Consider the following 20,251-nt stretch of genomic DNA (forward strand, 5'->3'; position numbering starts at 1 on the left):
TAAGGTTTAGGCAACTATCTTTTATTTTCCAACTGCGTTAATTATAAAAACCTTGATCCATATTTTGTTAAAATAATATTTATCTTATTTTTAATTAAAGTTAATTGATATTCATATATCATTGATATCTCTATTTTCAAGAAATATATTTTTTAACATTTTAACTTTCAAATCCCCTTCTTCTGCCTCCCTTTAGCTAAGGCCTTCAAGTTTGTTTGGTAATAAAGAAGAGTGGTTAAAATGTCATATGTATTTTTACTAACCGGTTTTCCTATTAATCGGTTCGGTTTTGGTTCAGGAATAGCGGTTAACCGATTCGGCTAAATGGTTATGAATATGAAATGCATGGGTTTTTCCTTAACCCATCTCCAATTAATTGGAGTGATTAGTCTACATATCATTGACGCGGTAGCTTAGGCAACTACCACTAAATTAAAGTAAATTTTCTATTTTGATACGATACATGATCGATATGATGAAATTATAAATGATGATACATATATAACTTAGTAAATGGTAGAGCTGAACTACTCTAGATACACTACTAGATAGTCTAATGGTAAAAGAGCAAAAAGATGTTCTATGAGTTCTTGAATTCAAGTCTCCTTAAACCTAAACACTAATAGATATAGTCACGGGGCTTTTACTCAATCAACAGTTCAAAAGTCCCAATACGTTAAAAAACTTACTATGATAAAAATAATATCATCAATTAAAGGAATAGATGATACTATAATAGAAGTTTGGAATTTGATTTTTAAAATGATTTGGAAAGAAATTTAATTTTTTTAAAATATAAAATATATACAAGAACTAATATTTCAATGAGGCTTTTTTCCATTTGACTTTTTGAACTAATATAAATTTGACTTTTTGTTTCACTATTTCATTTGTTTTTTATCACCTCACTTTATATGAAAATCTTTGTAAGATTTATTTATAAGTATAGTATTATTATTTTCTTAAAACGAGGCTTTAGTTAATGAGTAATACTACACTGACAAACACTTCTCGTAACTTTCTCTCGCAAACACGATGTGTCAGTTAGCAATTAGTCAACTTGTATGGATCTTGCTTGTCCAATAATAAATCTCATCTAACTAAACCAATTGTAAACTATCACATGTGCTAGTGAGAGATATTTGTGATGTTAGTTAATTGTGTCACTAGCTTCAGGACTATTGATATCGTCCGCTCTATAGTAATTTTCTAAACAATAAGGTTTGATAACTTACTAACTCATAAACTACGTCTTGAAAAAGTAATATTACATTTATAAAATAAGAATCACAAGTTTATATTCTGACTAATTTCAAATAAAATAAAATAAAAGTGGCATTTCGTTCTATCATTCGATCTAAAAGGGCAGGGGAGGGTCGGGGAAGCAGTTTCTTTAGGCAAGAGTTTTGTGTGCATATTGAGCTTTTGATTAAACTCTGATTATAAAAAATGAAGGTGAATAAAAAAAAAATGTAAAACCGTATGGTTTAGTATCGTAACTATCGTTTATTTTTTTGTTTTTTTTTCTAAAAATAGTTTTTGGTTCTTGGTTTATTTTAATCGAAACATAACAAACCAAATATAGTTTATCTTTTTGTTTTTTATATTTTTTTAAATACTTTTCAAAAATTATAAAAAGTTCTCAAAAATATCAAAAAGCCCTTTATTAAAAAATTGATAAATAAAGATAAGTTGACAAACGAATCTCATAAACCTGATATGGGAGTTGTCAAGCACTAAATGACTTTGACTAAACACAAACGGTCGTTTCTTAGGAGTGAATAATCATTATTTATGAATGAACAACCGTTCTTAGGGACAAACAACTGTTCCTTCATAAGGAACGGTCATTCCTTATGAAAAAACGATCGTTCTTAAGGATAAACGATTATTTTTTTATAAGGAAAGACCGTTCTATTAATAAGAAACCTTCATAAGGAATTATTATTAATTATGAATGGAATAATCATTCCTTCTTATGGAATAATTATTCTTTATTAAAGAACAATCATTTCTTATGAATGAATAATTGTTCGTCCCTAAAAAACGATCATTTATATTTAGTCAAAGTCATCAGTTGATATAGTAATATCAACTCAAGTGTCACGTCGGATTTATAAAAGAAAAATTATGAGATTCGTTTATCAACATAATATTATCTAAAATTGATAAACCAAACTAAACCGAACCAAATTTATTTTACAATTTTTCCTGGTACTTGCTATTCAGTTTGGCCAAAAAATCGAATAGTACTGTAATTATTTTTCCCTAATCGAAAAATAACATATTAAGCTTACTTGTTTTGTCTGACTGGATTATTAATACTCCAAGTATTTTGGCGGAATATCTTACAAAGTTACATCACTTTAATTATGATTATCTTAAACAGATATGCAAAATCTCTTGAATCTTGATTATATTAAAAAAAAAAAAAAACTTTCGGCAGGTCACAGGAGACATGTGTCCTAGTATTCCCCTTCATAATCAAGAGGAGGTGAGCCCCATTGAGAAGAAAACTGAAAACCTTTCACGTGAGAACGTATCTGACACGCAGCTGCTTTGGCAGTTTCATTGTCATCTTATATCTATACGTGTCGATCTCCAGACCGTCACTTCAAATATCTCCCAATCTCTTTCGTCATCTAAAAATAATCACAAGGTGTCACACCACCCCATACAGTTCCAAATCCTTCTCTATCTATAAATCAACTAGCGTTCCCCATTCGCCTCACCCACTTGAAAGGCAAAAACTCTCTGCTCCTCCACTCACAAAGTCACACCACTAGAATTTAAAACTCCCAGACCTATTCGTGCCATCAGACAAATAATACTCTAACAACCTTTTTGTATAAATTTTTTATAATAATTCTGATAGGATAGTTTATAATTAGTTAATTTATAACTGATCCCATATAGATTTTATATGAATTCTATTGATTAATTATAAATTTATCAATTATGAATTATCACGTCAGAGTTATGAAAAAAAGTTTATAAAAAAAGTTATTGATTTAATATTTACTCCTACTAGAAAACTCCATCATCGTACCACCAATAATTTACATTATATTTGCACATTACTTTATAAAACTCAATCATTGTATACACGTGGCTCATTTTTTCCACATCTTAACAAATAAGAGAGATTCGTTAGTTGGATGATCATTCAATCTCATAATAACCACCAAAGTAGCAAATAGAAAAAATTTGTGACCCCCGGATGACCCAATGGTAAAAGAGAAAAAAAAAATTTCCATAAATTTTTGAGTTTGCGTCTCTCACATACTAATAAGGGTGTTATTATAGTTCTTACTTGACCAATAGTTTTAAAGCCTAAAAAGATCAGATAAGGTACATGTAAATTAGTTCGAACACTTCTAATGATTAAAAAAAATTATATTTAACTATTTTACATGGATGGTTGGGTTTAGGTATATTGATTATATTTGAGTTTTACAATTTAAAATACTTAAATAATATAGAACTAAGAGGTATTCTAATATTTTAAATTAAAAAAAAATACTTAGTGATCCGATGAGAAAAGAGCAAAATAAAGTTTTATAAGTTCTTAAGGTCGAATCCTCATAGACCCTAATAGGAGTAGTTAATGAAGGCTTATCTAGTCGTCAACTTTAAGACTCTAAATGATTAGTTGAGGTGTATGTAAACTGATCCAAACACCCTTTATTACTATATATATATATATATATATATAAAGTCAAGAAAGATACATCTTAATAATTTAAAGAGTTAAACGAAATGTTCACACCTTCAAAAATGGCTTATCGACAAATTCAAATCCACCCATTTTTAAAATACCCTTTCATTATCTAAATACTACGTTTTCCTTTGGGTTAGGTGAGAAATACAATAATTTACGGAAAAAAAAACCTCTTTTTTCTTCCCTTTTTATCTCTTCCATTGCCAAGTTAAAAAAATAAATTTGACCCGATATTTGCACACTATTTTATAAAACTCAATCATTGTGTCTGTGGCTCATTTTTTCCGCATCTTAACAAATAAGAAAGATTCATTAATTGGATGATCAGTCATCTCAGTGTTTGGGTTCCACCCTAAAACAAGCACCTACTTCAGCGAATAAAAAAAAGAGCAAACGTCACGTTCCCCCTGAGGTTTACCAAAAACCTAAAATTGATACATGTGGTTACATTTATTTCAATGATGACCCTTAATCTAACACCGTTTCTCTTATTTTAAAATTAAAGGGTAAAAGCATCAAAACCACATCTGTCTCAACTCACCACCATTGACTACCCTCTCATCTCCTTCTTCTCCGTCTCTCCTCCATTCTGATACAGGAGCTCCATTTTACACCATTTTTTTTATACTCATTCTTCCTCTTCTTCTCCTCTTTTCCTTTTCTCTTTCTTCTTTTCTTCTCTCTTCCAGATTCTTCCTCTTTTTCTTCTCTTCTCTCCACCAGCTACTTCCCCTCACCATCCCCACCAAAACCCCGACCAGTTTGCTCCTCCTTTGTTCCTGAAAATTAAAGAAAAATACTAAAGACATGTGCATTTGAAAAAAAAAAAAGGTAAAATGAATAATTCTCAACATGAACATGATTATTGATCAAAGATCCGAGTATTATGTTTGTACACAAATCATTTTCACCTTATAATAATAAACTTTTTTTTTTGTTATATGTCTTGTAAAATAAAAAGAAAAAATTGTTGACGTAAACCTAGAAGACTGTTGGGTGACAACGGCAAGCAGCGTGGCCAGATGGCATTGGGGTTTTGGTGGGGATGGCGAGGAGAAGTAGTTGGTGGAGAGAAGAGAAGAAGAAAGAGAGAAGAAGAAAGAGAGGAAGAGGAAGAATCTGGTGTAGAGAAGAGAAGGAAAAAAGGAGAAGAAGAAAAAGAGGAAGAATATGGACGAGAGAAGAGAAGAAGAAAGAGTGAAGGAAAAGAGAAGAAGAGAAGAAGAAAGGATGAGTAAAAAAAGAGTAATACTATATATACATCATTTTTATACAATATTTTGCATACAATATTATGTGGCAAGATATGATTGACTAATTTAAAGTTAAAATTAAACTTTCACCCAATCATATATTGCCATATAATATTATATGAGAATGATGTATATGCAGTATTATTCGAAAAAAAAAAAAAGGTGTAAAATGGAGTTCTTATGTTAGAACGGAGGAGGGACGAAGATGAAAGAAGATGGGAGGGCAATCAATGGTAGTGAGTTGAGAGAAATGGGGTTTTGACTCTTTTACCCTTCAACTTTTAAAATAACAGAAACGATGTTAGATTAAGGGTGGGTATGTGAAATAAATGAAACTAAGGGTATAAATTTAAGATTTTGGTAAACCTCGGGGGTGAACAGGTTTGCTCTAAAAAACATTGTAACTTCTAGATAGGTCAAAGAAAAAAAGAGATTGAGTTCTTGGGTTGAACCCCTGTATATTAACGAGGATGTTATTGGAGTTTTTACCGGACCAACAATTCTATGATTTCGAAATATTAATTAAGGTACGTACAAATTGGTTTGAATATCTCACATGATAAAAAAAAAATATATAATTAACTATTTTACATGGATGGTTGGATTTAGATATACTAATTAGATTTGAGTTTTACAGTTTAAAATACTTAAATAATATAAAATAAGGGGTATTCTAATATTTTAAATAAAAAAATACTTAAATCACTAAGTAGTAGTAAAAAATAACAAAAAGAAATTTTATGAGTTTCTAAATTTGAGAGTGACCACTGAAGAACTTACATGGTCGTCAATTTTAAAATTTTAGTAGATTAGTTGAGGTGTTCCTCAGTCATTCAAAAGATAAAAATAGAAATAAAGAAATATTTATTAAATTCAAGAAAGATACATCTTAATAATTTAAAATACAAAATATAGATCATGCAAGCAAGCTGGCCAGATACTTGGTCACCAAAAAAAAAAAATTAAAAATAAACAGTATATTAAATATTTATTAAATTCACGAATGATAGACTGAATATTTAAATACAAAATATAGATCTTATGTGACGAACGAAACGATTTGAGTAATAAGGGTTTCCTTTGGTTGGTTTTTGGGAATACTATTTTACATTCTCTAAAAAGTTAAACAGTAAAATACCAAAAAAACTCACAATATTATTCAACTTTTTTTAAATCCCTTAAATTTGTTAATTTAATTAAATAGCTCTAATATTTTTTAAAAAAATTATAAAAACACCCTAACATCCACATTTATCAAATTTCGGTGACCACTGCCAAAAATGGTCAGCTGTCCGTATTTGAGGGTGAGTTGGAGGTGTTTATTAACTTTTAATATTTTATTATAGGAGTATTTTTGTAAAAAAACAAACATAAGGGGTATTAAGTTATAAATCTTACATCATAATACCCGTTTAATTCAACTTTTTTTCAAAAAAAAACTTTTTTCAAAAGCACAAAATTATGACACAAAGGAGCCAAGGTCTTTCCCTTTAACTGCACGTTAACTTTGTCACATTTAGCGTTATTTAAAAACAATACGCTTGATTTTTGTTTTGCTAGACGAATGGACGGCCTTTTTTATTAGATTTTTGATGTTACCGTTGGCAAAAGTTACATCGTTATCAAAAAATAGAAAGTAATAAAAAGAGATAACTATAATTTATAAATATATGATGTGCAGAAAGAGTGGGAACCACATGGTCGTCTGTGTCTGCGACGCGGCCGATTATACGTTTGTCTTTATTCACCAACCCACTTAACACCTCAAACTCAAATTACCATCGACCTCCACGAGGTCTCAAACCATGATGATTCCCAAACGACGTCATTAAAAAAATATTATATTATTAAATAAAAAGAGAAATATTATATTATCCTACTAAACTGTAAAGATATTAAGTTCCTCAACCATCCGTGCAGGATAAGAAATTTATCATGATTTAATAATAGTATGATGACCAGGATGCATTGTATAAATACTACTTGACCTCCAACTCCTTGACGTGCTTGGCGCCGTCTCGTCATTTGATAGTTGAACGCTTGTCCACCCTCTCTTTTGCTGGTTTTCTGTTCCCCTGATTTGACTCACCCTTCTTCTTCCTCTCCCCTCCTTCGAAGAGGACTCCATGGATCCTACTCGAGCTTTCGTCAAGACGTTAGGCGTCTTGTCGTTAAGGTAACTTCGCTTCACCCTGTCAGATTTTTTTTTTTGTTTTTGTTTTGTTTTTGTTTCTTCTCTTGTGCATTCAGTTTGTACTTTCATTTATTTAAATCTATATATTTTGTCGTAAACATATTCCGTATGACATGTATAGAAAAGGAAGCAAGATGTGATAATCACTTAAGGTTTAATTCAATGGCTTAGTCTCAATCTAGCAGCATTTAAATTTAGATTTCATTAATTTCAATTTGAGGCTATTGTTGATGTTTCTTGAATTAATTTCGTTTTTTTTTTTTTTTTTTTTTTTTTTGAATTCAATGAGGTTGGAACAGCTGTGGTTACTCGTGGTGATGGAAGGTTAGCATTGGGCAACTTGGAGCTCTTTGTGAGCAGGTGTGTTGGACATTAATTTATTAATTTGATTTAGATAAAAGAGATAGAAGAGTATTCCGGAATTAACAGTCAACCATGGATTATGCTGTTTTAGATGATGATGTAACTTTCAAATAAATTGTCTTGCAGCTTAAGAGCTAATTTCTCAAATTATAGGTCATTTTAGTTTCTTCAGGCGCGGTTGGTCTTGGTCGCCAAAGACTAAAATACAGGAAATTGGTCAATAGCAGGTTCTTATAATTTCCTTAATGATTAATTGAATCTTTTTGAGAATTTCCTTCCTTTAAGTATTGTGCCCGTTTGTTTAATTAGTTGAATCTTTTGGCTAGTAGTAGAAGTTATACCTAAATTGTACTTAGTAAATTGAGAATCAATACTTATTTGCAGTTTGGCTGATCTCCAAAACCACAAAATGAGCTTGGGGGAAGCTTTGCAGCTGTCGGGCAGAGCAGTCTTATGGCTCTTTATGATGTACTGTTCAGTCAGGTAAGATTTATCGATTTTTTTTTTTTAATTTTTTTTTTTTTTTTTGGAATGTGATCTCTAGTTTTGTGCTTTTTTAATTTCACCCTGCTTTCTAGTTCATTTGCCAAATCCATTCTTGTAAGGCTACCATGATATCCTTTTTAATGCAGCTTGATGTCACCTCATCTCAACTTCTTGTGACAGATAATGATTTTAGGAATGAAGATTTCAGAAAGCAGCTCTCTGAACTGTTCATCGTTGTTATCTCTAAAGTATTCCCCTTTTTAATGAGAATGATGCTCAGTACTAGGAAGCACCATATAGGTATTTATTTACTTCTGATTAAAAAAGATTTTTGTGGCATACTTTGTTATGATAATTTCCTTTTATTCCTCCCTTTAGGATTTAGGAATTATGTTACTGTTTGAATATTATCCGTAAGTGTAATATTGCTAGTTGAGCTCAAATTAACAACTTCAGATAGGAACTCATTAGTAATGTCTTGCTAGGCTCTTATGGCTTGGCTTATGTTCTAAGCCCTCGTGTATCATAAATCCTTTTGCAGTTTATCATTTCAGTTTTGGGAGATTAGAGTCAAATGATTCTCATGTATATATCCTAGATACACGAATTACCTAGCATGCTCATACATGAATGCATGCAACACGTAAACTGTTGTGTTAGGAGGTGATTATATAGCCCTCCACCAGATCATCAAATTGACCAAACACTATAAGCACAAATTACTATGAAGTACTGGCCCAGGCAAAGGGGATCACAACAAAGGCAATTATTCAAGTTATTATTTGTAAGGACTAAAGCCTTGAATTGAACGATATGTATGAAAAATGTAAAACACTTATCAAGCTTGTTGTACTAGGTGATCATGGCAATGAAACCTCCCAACAGTTACTATGTTTGGGCCCTTCAGATCAAATTTCCTTTGTTTTTTTTTTTCCTGATACATTTTGTGGTTTCTTAATTCTGTTTTTGTTTGTATGAATTGCTCATTTGCGTTTTGAAAACATGCCCTATTACCTCTAATCATAAAAACTGTTTGCAGGATTCATCTGGCATATTTTGGGATAATGATAGTCTGGCAGGCCTATTGGCTCTGGAACTAAAAGCTGATCTTCTTGTTTTGTTGAGTGACGTAGATGGCCTATATAGTGGTCCTCCAAATGAGCCAAACTCAAAGCTGATCCACACATATTTAAAAGAAAAACAATCAGAAATTACATTTGGAGACAAGTCAAGGCTTGGTAGAGGGGGTATGACTGCTAAGGTTAATGCTGCTGTCTGCGCAGCTTCTGCTGGTATCCCTGTTGTTATTACTAGGTATGACCAAAGTTTGTAACAATTGGCAAAAGCTACTCTACCAGACTGATAATCTTGATAGTATACCAAAGAGAATCATTGTTATGTAACTTTGTAACTTGAAACGTTATACTCATAACATCAGATGTGAAACTTGCAACAAACATGAGTTGTGACACGGAATGTGAACTTAAAACACAAAATGCAAGACTAGTAATAGTTACAAATCACGTGTGGTAACCTTAGTCTGGTACTTTTAGCAAGACCCACAAATATTGCAATTGGGCCTTCATCAATTGTTAGTCCAGATGCTTTGCTTTCGTTTGTTATGTTGGGATATGTTTATAGATCAGTTATCTTGTCATTTAAATGTAGTAAAAAGCATGCTAGTTTTCTTGTGTAGTCTGGACAGTTCCTGGTTGTACTCTGATTCTGGTTCCATCTCTTTTGAAGCGGCTATGCCACCGACAACATTCTAAAGGTACTTGAGGGAGAGCGTGTTGGCACTCTCTTTCACGAAGATGCTCATTTATGGATTTCAGTGAAAGAAGTTGGTGCACGTCAGATGGCAGTTGCAGCACGGGAATGTTCTAGACGGCTTCAGGTAGTCTATTTCAGTGTCTATTTTCATCTCCTAAACTTTTGATATTTGTGGACACTTTAATTAAAACTATCAAATAAGTAGTTAGATTGGAAGTTTGAATATTTAAAATAAATTATCCCAACTGCAGGCTTTACAGCCTCAAGCAAGGAGGAAAATTTTATTGGATGTAGCTGATGCCCTAGAAGCAAATGAAAGCTTGATTAAAGCTGAGAATGAAGCTGACATTGCTGCTGCTCAAGAGGCTGGTTATGGGAAATCACTAATATCTCGTTTGGCCCTGAAGCCTGGGAAGGCAAGCACCTGTTGATTACTGTAGTTCTTTTATGATGGAGTTTGATAGGAAACCCTATCTCATAGTCTTTTGTTATTGTTCTTTACAGATCTCTAGTCTTGCAAAATCCATCCGTGTACTATCAGACATGGAAGAACCCATTGGTCGTATTTTAAAGAGAACAGAGGTCAGGATTACTTCCAGAATTCTTTTAGTTTGGTGATCCATGAACCAAGGATATTTATGTCATAGGTCTTCTTTCTATGAGAATGAGTTTATTTCTGATGTACAGCTTCTGTTTTCAAGTTGAATGCTGTAGTGTAGAAATGAGACCAAGTTTTAATAGTATGCCAATAAAAATGAATCTGAGTATCCTACTGTTTCTTTGCATTAATCATTTCTGACTTTAACCCTTTTGGTAATTGCTTTTTCATTCAGCTTGCAGATGGACTTGTCCTGGAGAAAACATCAAGTCCTTTGGGTGTCCTCTTGATTGTATTTGAATCTCGACCGGATGCCCTAGTCCAGGTAAAAGATAATACACTTTTTATCAAATCCTCAAGCATGTATTTTACTGATAAGACATTATATGTTGTTAACATATTTGTAATGAGAAACTGTAGTTGTATTTATCGATTTTGTTGTAAGGTATTTATGGTGGACCTATAACTGAACTATATCATAAACAGATCTTCCTATCCACACCAATGACGAGAATTTCTCCATTCCTCTCGTTTATTATTGTAGTTCCCTTAATGTTAGGTTCCTTCCTCTTTTGTTCTGTATTCTTTCAGCACAAACTTGCATCATGGTTTATTGACATCAACTGATAGGCATGTGTAAAGAGATGTAAAAGGGGCTTGGTGGCATGTACCTCAGACTATTGATCTTCAAAGTCTTTTGCCACCCTAAGTAGTGTTAGAAGGTTGAATAGTAAACATGATCTTTGATTTGTTTCTTGGTCCTTTAAGTAGATGTCTGAACTTGTTCTGGTATTACACCCCTAGCAATGTATTCTTATTCGGTGAGTATTTCTGTATGGATGATTTCATATCTAATATTTGAGATAACTTGAGTATCTCCTATGTTTTTTTATTCAGTTTTTTAACGGGAATGAAATGTCTGAGTATAATATTTTGTTGATCTGGTTAAATTTTTGAGCCTTGAATCTTCTTTTTCTGTTGTTAGGTTTTTCTCCTTTGTGTTTATATTCTAAGCAGGGATAGCAAAATTGATCTTTGCATGGCTTTCAACTAGTTGATGTTAAGCTTATAGCTAAATTTCATGGTGTGCTTGTAGTATTTATCTTGATTGATTGACCCTTTCTCTGTTTCAAATGCTTCAATAGATAGCTTCATTGGCCATCCGTAGTGGAAATGGTCTGCTGCTGAAAGGAGGTAAAGAAGCTAAGCGATCAAATGCAATCCTGCACAAGGTTTGATTCACCGAGTTTAAGCAACGATTCCTTGTACTTGAAAATAAAGTTAATCATCTAGCCTTGCCATACTGGTTATTATTGTTTCCAAATTTCATTCGTTCTGTAGGTCATCACTTCAGCCATCCCAGATACTGTGGGTGAGAAACTCATTGGACTTGTGACTTCGAGAGAAGAGATTCCTGATTTGCTCAAGGTGGATAGTGAGTTGTGAAGCTGTTGTTGATTCTTTAGTATATGGTGATTTTATAACTAATTTTATTTGCACAGCTTGATGATGTTATAGATCTTGTCATCCCCAGAGGCAGCAATAAGCTTGTTTCTGAAATCAAGGCATCAACAAAAATTCCTGTTCTTGGTCATGCTGGTAAGAAAGGATGTCCCTCTCTGTCATAATACACAAACTCAAGCTTCTGTTAAAGTTGCAGCTTTTTTTTCTCAGATGGAATTTGTCATGTTTATCTTGATAAATCGGCTGACATGGAGATGGCAGCACACATTGTTCTGGATGCAAAGATAGATTATCCTGCAGCCTGTAATGCTATGGTAATTCCAGTTCACATTCCATTTGACTAACTACAAATGTGTACTGATATGTGTGCCCATGACCATATTTGAAGGACTTCAACTTGTGTTTATTGCAATGTTCAAGAATTTTCTGGTCTGAATTTTTTGTCACATATCTGCCTCTTGTTTTTATCATGATATTTCCAGGAAACGCTTCTGGTACACAAGGATTTGTCAAGTAATCCCAAACTCACTGAGATTATTGTAGAACTTCAGCGTGAAGGTATGCATAAATAACTATCCCACAGTTCTAATTATAATGGATAACAGCTGGTACATTCTATTGGTGTGTTGTCTGAGAGTATTTATTTTAAGATTGTTGTTCTGAATCAAGAACTGTAATCCCGGAATGAGTTTAGTGTTGGTTGAGACCAGATAATTTGGCACAGCAAAAGTTTACTTTCCTGAAAGTCTAGATTTAAGATGACACTTTAGTGCATGACCAGTTCTGTTAAATTGTTGAGGTGGAGATTGCATTGACAAATATCTTCCCAACTGCAAATTCATCTTCTGCAGGTGTTAAATTATTTGGAGGTCCAAGAGCAAGTAATTTGTTAAATATTCCGGAGACACACTCATTCCATCACGAGTACAATTCACTGGCGTGCACAATTGAAATTGTGGATGATGTTCATGCTGCCATCAACCATATACATCAACATGGAAGGCATGTTATAATATCATTGACATCATTTTATTTTTTCTTTAGTTTGAAACTTCTTGGGGATGAAGTTAGTATTATTTTTATTTTTTACTTTTAACTTCTTTCAAACTTCTTTTTCTGCAGTGCTCATACAGATTGCATTGTCACAGAAAATCATGAAGTTGCTGAAATATTTTTACATCAAGTTGATAGGTAAGCCTGATTTTTCATATGCAGTTCAACATGTACATGATGATGGCTTATCTTATTAACCAAATTAGCCAGTTTTTAGGAGGAAAGATACCATTAAGATATCATTGTAACCCTGCTTTTGAAGAGAATATTAGATAGAGGAGAATGTTTTTGTTCTAAAGAGAAAATTAGTTTGAAGAACTTGGACATTGATTTCAGCGGTAGCTATGAATGACTAAAAAGGATTTGAGGTTGTCAACATGGTGCATATCAGACCATGAATACTTTATATGGCAGCAGTCAGTAAAGTCCCTGACCTGCCAATTTAGGTGACACTGGCAACATCACTTGTTATAACCACCTGAATATATCTCCTTCACAGTCACCATTCACAACTTTGCTTTTTGTTTTCATAAAAGAGACAGAAGGATCCATGCTGTGCGTAAATCTAAGACCTGTTTCAACTTTTTCCCATTTTTAAGGAATGTCAAGACCATTGCTACACCAACTATTGATACACCCTAACACCATGAGTAGGAAAAAAAAATAAAAATAAAAAAAATAAAAATAAAAAAAATAAAAGAGAATTAAAAGATTTGTTCCAACTTTGATGATGGAAAACCTGGTAATCAAGTGGCTTAGGAGTAGTACATGTGATGATTCACCAACTAGAGAAAACCTATGAGTGAAGCAATGTTTCCAGCAGTGAACGTATTGGTGTTATGGGTTCTTGCTGAAGATGGTGCTTCCATGATTGCAGTCTTTTCTTTCTCTTGATGAGGGCATTTTAATTCTCCTTATTTTAGAGTGTACTTCCCTCAATCTGAGAATTATAGTCATTTTTTTCTGATGTCTTTTGGGATTCCAAAACACTTTTGCTATATAACATTTAGCCGAAGGATTGCTAGATCGATATATGCCTTCTTTGTTTGCAATGTTTTGAGCTGCATAGGTATATTCAATCTAATCTTCTCGAGTTCAATAATCTGCCAAAAATTTCTTCATAGTTTGTGGTTGGTAATCTTCAATATGGCTTTTCTGCTGATGTCAACAGCGCGGCAGTATTCCATAATGCAAGTACACGATTCTGTGATGGGGCACGGTTTGGACTTGGTGCAGAGGTATATGACTTTACTGAACTACTGGTTTTAGACACTCATGATTTTGTGTTTTGCATTATCGGATTTATTTGATGGATATACAGGTCGGAATAAGTACTAGCAGGATTCATGCTCGAGGTCCTGTCGGCGTTGAAGGATTGCTTACAACCCGATGGTATGGCAATTCTGAGTGAACTTTCTTATTCAAAATTTCTAGCTAATGTTATGTGGAACCATGTTTGGTACGTCCAACCTGATAATTGCTTTTTGTTATGAACGTAGGATTTTGAAGGGGAGTGGGCACGTGGTCGATGGTGATAACGGGGTCATTTACTCTCACAAGGATCTTCCTTTGTAGTCCTGAAAGATTATGGTTTTAAATTATATCTGCACGCTTCTGGGTTTTTCTTGTATTATATTTCACCAGCTGCTCCATTTGATGTATATTTATCGACTTTTGCTTATAATTGTTTCCAGGTTTTGTACTTGGATCATGCTTAGAGCATGTGTTTAGTTATAATTTTTCTTAAATAAATGACTACCAATTCGTATTTTGATTAGAAGTGCAAATGTCGTTTGCTCATACTGCAAGATTAGCTATATTAATTTAAGAAGAAAATGAATAGTACCATATAGTTGTTCATGTAACTTCGAATGGGGCATAAATTTTTAGTACAGAATGCTGACCATTAGAGATGGCAAAACTGTACAAAACGTTAATCTATTCTATGACAAGATCCTCAATTTGGGACTGTATATTCTTCTTTGAGATAAATAGGAGCGGCTTGCTTCTGCATTATTGGCGTACGGTTACAGGATCAACATCACTGTAGTTTTAATAGAAATAAATCGAAAGATGTATCATCTCATATTTCCCCATCCCACAATTCTTCAAGGCTTTTATAGGGACTTTTAGTTTCATGGACTGCAAAATTCCCTCGGAGGAGTCTTTGCTGAAAACATACACCACCAGGATTTATGTAATGAGTATTGACTAGGCAAATTCCAGACAGTTTATATATAGGCAAAAAATTGAACATGCCAGCAAGTTACCTGGTGGATTTCCAAAAATTTGGAGAAGAGATCTGGAGGAATAAACCAATCGAACAGGTTTAAGTTTTCTTTGATCCTACTTTCGTTTACGCTCTTTGGGAGGATGCTATGACCCATCTGAAGACCCCAGCGTAGAGCTATTTGTGCTGGTGATTTCTGAAGTTTCTCAGCAAGTTCATTCAATATTGGCTCCTTCAAAATTTCACCCTTCATCCAAGACCCTGGAGATCCCAGAGGGGAATATGCCTGCAAGAAACTTTTCCGAGTTATAATGAACTTGATTTGCTATATATCAAAGTAATTTTGATGAAGATTCTTTCAAGTCATACCGAGAGATGAATTTTAGTAGACTTGCACAAGTTGTGAAGGGAAGGTTGCTGCCACACAGGGTGACATTCCACTTGATTGACAGCAGGTTGAACCTTTGCATATTTGAGCAAGTCCTGCAACTTCTTTGTGGAAAAGTTGCTCACTCCAATCGCACGTGCCTTTCCAGATTTATACAAACCCTCCATTGCAGTCCAGGTTTCTGGAAGGCATAAGGGCAGCATGATTTCAGGATCAAACCCGCATGCGCCAGGTTTTGTTCGAAATGGCCAATGCATCTGTGAAGCAAAGCAAAGCTCACACTTCGGCTCAAAACACAAAAACTGCAGATGAAAGTATACAAAAGCTACTGTATGACCAACATATTTTCCATGATCTAATGGGCTGTATAGACAAAAAATTCTGGGCAAGGCTGGTCCCAATCAAACATGAGCCTAGATTTTTTTTTGAGACAACACAAACTGTGATTAAAATAAAATGTCCAACTGTAAATTATAGAGGCATACGAGATACAGATCAACATAGTCGAGTTGCAAATCTTCTAAAGTTCTAGTCAGAGCTTTAGGAACGTCTTCCGGTGCATGGTCGCTACACCTGCAAATTTCAAATTGAAGTCAGATATATGAGGGAACATTTCTCTTTTAACTGATCTAAAAATTTACTCATTTATATTCATGAATTGTGATCAATGGAGAAAAGAAAATTGCGTAAAAAAGAAACAGATACCATAGTTTAGATGTGATAAACATCTCATTGCGCTTCACAACACCAGTGGAAAAGAGTTCCTTCAGAGCTGCACCCACCTGCATCACAACAAATATGAACAAGAAAAATAACAATTACATAAAAACAACAATGTGTAGAGCAAACAAACTTCTTTTGTATGAGGAAATTTTATCACCTCTTTTTCATTGTCATAAACTTTAGCGCAATCAATGTGCCTGTAACCAGCCTGAAAAAATGTTGAAACCAAAGATTTTATGATTCCAGAACTCAAAATGTCATATTTGTAGCCACAACTAAAGACTAATTAAATTAACAAAAATAAATAAAATGTAAAAGTAGAACCTTGACAGCGGCAATGACAGCTTGACCTACAACACCTGGTGGAGCTTTCCATGTTCCAAGGCCAACAGAGGGCATTTTAGCTCCAGTATTGAGATCAAAATGTGAAGGGCCATGCAGAGTTTGTTTATGATTATTCATATTCTTCTAAAGTAAAACAAAAAATATAATTATATATACCATATGAAAGAGTTGTAGTTAGATTGGTATTTAAATGAAGAACAAAGAGTAGATTTATAGAATACCTATGGAACCATAAATAATAATTAACTTTTTGCAACATAGTTTGACAGACCCAGAGATGTTTTCTGCTTCAGACTCGACAACTGGTGGCTACTACACTTTTTTCAATTTTCAAACCTTTGTATTGGTGGCTGGTGTCATTTACATAGGGATTCACGGCAACAAAATTGGATCTTATGCTTGCTTGACGAGGAGGAAATAATATATATTATAATTTTAGATGGTTTTGTTTGCCTAAACTTATTTTTAAATGGTAAATGATATAATATACAAAATGAGATCAGAGGATTAAGGGGCGGCCATGCTCCCAAGTGGCCTCATCTTCCATCTCTCTATCAAGCTAATCATTCTTATTTTAACAGAGTTGAAAATGAAAAATTAAAAAATAACTGAAAGCATGACAATTGGCAGTAAATTAATAATATTTTTACACAGTTACATTTCATATGCTCGTGCATTAAAGCACAGGTAAAGAATTATTCAAGGTAGATGTGAGGATAGGAAAGATGATGGTCTGCAAAAACTGATCATTGATTCCAAAAATACAGCCATTTTTTTTTTCCTTTCAATTGTTAGGGTATGAACTATGAAGTGCATTCTTTCAAGGATGAAGGAACCAAAGCAACATATTATTTTTCTGTGATCAGTTCCATCATGAAGATAAAGTCAACTGGCCAAGAAACGAGTGAGGCTAAACAAGCAATAAAGGAGCAAAAGATACATCTCTTGAAAATTAAAGTAATCAAGAAGTGCTTCCATCTTGATATATAAACGGGTTCAGCACAAGAATGAATATCAAAATCGAAATGTCTTGAAATGCCTATAGCCTATTAAACTTCATGGGAAACATAACCCACCAAAATCTCTCACAGTAAAAGAGTACCAAGCAGCGTTAAGAACACTTGAAAAGTAAGATAAATACTTAAACACATAAAAAAGATGTAGATGGAGCACCACCTTATAAACAAACCACGAAAAAAGTCATGGCTTGTTCATAATATTACTTTTGAAGAAATTCCTGGAGGTTACACAACCACCTCAAGTATTCTTTACTGTCTTTGTTGACCATGTACTCGTGCAAGAAGTTTGTTGTGCTAGGTTTGATCCCTCTTATCTCTAGATATTTATGGAAAGCCTTCTGCAAGTTTTCATCCAAATCACTAGAAAAAAGAAACAAAGAAAAAGAACAATCAGAAAATGAAACCAAAAAAAAAAAAAAAGAGAAAATGTATATGAAATTAGAAATGTTATTTTTATTATTATGACGTGCTTGCTTATGCTTACGTGAAGTCGGGCCCTTCATAAGCAAGATAATCTCCAGAACCTCCAGGACTAGGTTGCTTTATTGATAAGCTATCAATTGCAAGCTCATCAGGGTAGGCAGATACACAAAATTCCAGGCGCACGCCATTTTCTTTTGATATATATACAACCAAAGGCGTAATTGGCTGATCATTAGCCTCATTTTCTTTGCCATCCTCATCTTCAGCTTCATCCTCATCTTCATAAGGAGCAGGCATGTCAACTACCACTTTGATAAGTTCATCCTGATACTCTCNTCAAGTATTCTTTACTGTCTTTGTTGACCATGTACTCGTGCAAGAAGTTTGTTGTGCTAGGTTTGATCCCTCTTATCTCTAGATATTTATGGAAAGCCTTCTGCAAGTTTTCATCCAAATCACTAGAAAAAAGAAACAAAGAAAAAGAACAATCAGAAAATGAAACCAAAAAAAAAAAAAAAGAGAAAATGTATATGAAATTAGAAATGTTATTTTTATTATTATGACGTGCTTGCTTATGCTTACGTGAAGTCGGGCCCTTCATAAGCAAGATAATCTCCAGAACCTCCAGGACTAGGTTGCTTTATTGATAAGCTATCAATTGCAAGCTCATCAGGGTAGGCAGATACACAAAATTCCAGGCGCACGCCATTTACTTTTGATATATATACAACCAAAGGCGTAATTGGCTGATCATTAGCCTCATTTTCTTTGCCATCCTCATCTTCAGCTTCATCCTCATCTTCATAAGGAGCAGGCATGTCAACTACCACTTTGATAAGTTCATCCTGATACTCTCTTGTGAGTAATACGGTTCTTTCTCCAGGATTGTCCTGAATTTTGAAAGGAAACCCATCCGGAATTTCGTCTTCCTGTTCAGATGTCAGTAAAGAAGGAGAGTAAAAAGATCATCAAATTGGTCAGCAATCATCTCTCTAAAACCTATTTCACTTAAAAGAAAAGAATAAGAGTATCTTCCCGCCATAAAATTCAATTGTAAGCAAAATAAGATGTTTGAATAACAACCACTAAGGATAAGAAAACCAGGAAAAGAAACACAAATATATATAGTCTTTACAGAAATTTCACAGCTAAATCTTTTACGATACACGCATAGAAATACGAGAAACTTTGAGGTCAAAATAAGATGCCATAAACAATACACCCGAACAATTTTATTGTTTAGTGATCTCTACCATGGAATCAGTATATGTTCTCTGATAGAAAAACCTGGGATTTATGCAGTAGCGCTTATGGACTATTTCTTAAAATTTAAAAACCAAAATTCCACACATTAAGTTGGAAAAAAATAATCACTTTGTAGCTACCTCAGATATAGTAAACACACATCCCTAATTAAGAAACAAGTGATTACTTATGGAAGATACAAGCATATTTGTTATTCTTCTAGTTTGCAAAATCCAAGATATTTAATAAGAAATGTTTATAAGAAGCAAAAAACTAAATTTTTTTTCCTTTAATTCAAGAAAATATAAAATAATTGTATTTTAGGATCAAAGTGGAACTTAAAATACAAGATAAGGAAAAGAAAAGGAGATAAAGAAAAGGAAAGCTTACGTGGGGTTTCTCAGCGCATTCAATCTCGTTACCGAGGATTCCAAGGACGTTCTCATCGGAGCTTGGTTCGGTAGAGAAGTGTAGAAAGGGAACGAGATGGGTCCGATTCAGAGTGCCCTTTTCAACACTGAGAACGGCGGAGATTACACTGCGGAAGGTTCTTGGAGATCCAACGGCGCGGACAGCGAGAGGGAGGACGGAAGAGGATACTCTGCGAAGCATCAAGTTGAACGCCATTGTTTTTCTTTTTGGAGAGAATTGGGTGAAGAGTAAATAAAGCTGGTGAGGGTTTTGGCGTTTGTTAGGGTTTGGGGGAAGGGTTTTAGGCTTTTATATTTGGCGTTTGTTAGGGGTTTGGGGGAAGGGTTTTAGGATTTTATATTTTCTTCGCCCTTGTTTTTACTAAAAATTTTTAGTTTGGGCTTGGTTATGGGCTGTAGCAAATAATAGAGGCCTTAAAATGACTTATATATATATATATATATTTATTTATTTATTTATTTTCCACCTCTCATCTATATTACCCATTCCTGTGATTAATGATTTTAATTTTTATGGTTTTTTAATTTATCTTTAAACTAGA

General features: G+C 33.7%; 1 protein-coding gene and 2 pseudogenes across 2 annotated transcripts; 1 reads left to right on the forward strand and 2 right to left on the reverse strand.

Moving 5' to 3' along the window:
- The first annotated feature begins 7,965 nt into the window (after nucleotides 1-7,965).
- Nucleotides 7,966-14,685, forward strand: LOC116114979 (annotated as a pseudogene).
- Nucleotides 14,686-14,824: 139 nt separating this feature from the next.
- Nucleotides 14,825-16,890, reverse strand: LOC116114984 (NADPH-dependent aldo-keto reductase, chloroplastic-like). Of its 2 annotated transcripts, XM_031401123.1 has the most exons (8): nucleotides 16,813-16,890; nucleotides 16,571-16,714; nucleotides 16,404-16,454; nucleotides 16,229-16,305; nucleotides 16,009-16,096; nucleotides 15,505-15,780; nucleotides 15,176-15,421; nucleotides 14,825-15,075 (listed from the first exon to the last, which is right to left on the reverse strand). In XM_031401123.1, the coding sequence occupies exons 2-8, from the start codon at nucleotides 16,706-16,708 to the stop codon at nucleotides 14,989-14,991; spliced, it is 963 nt and encodes a 320-aa protein (XP_031256983.1). In that variant the 5' UTR covers nucleotides 16,709-16,714; nucleotides 16,813-16,890; the 3' UTR covers nucleotides 14,825-14,988. The 2 variants fall into 2 exon arrangements, with proteins under 2 accessions (XP_031256983.1, XP_031256982.1); XM_031401122.1 differs by having other exon boundaries at nucleotides 16,571-16,872.
- Nucleotides 16,891-17,522: 632 nt separating this feature from the next.
- LOC116114990 lies at nucleotides 17,523-19,981 on the reverse strand (annotated as a pseudogene).
- Nucleotides 19,982-20,251: the final 270 nt, after the last annotated feature.

This window comes from Pistacia vera, unplaced genomic scaffold (genome assembly GCF_008641045.1).
Source record: "Pistacia vera cultivar Batoury unplaced genomic scaffold, PisVer_v2 Contig729, whole genome shotgun sequence".
NCBI classification, from domain to species: domain Eukaryota; kingdom Viridiplantae; phylum Streptophyta; class Magnoliopsida; order Sapindales; family Anacardiaceae; genus Pistacia; species Pistacia vera.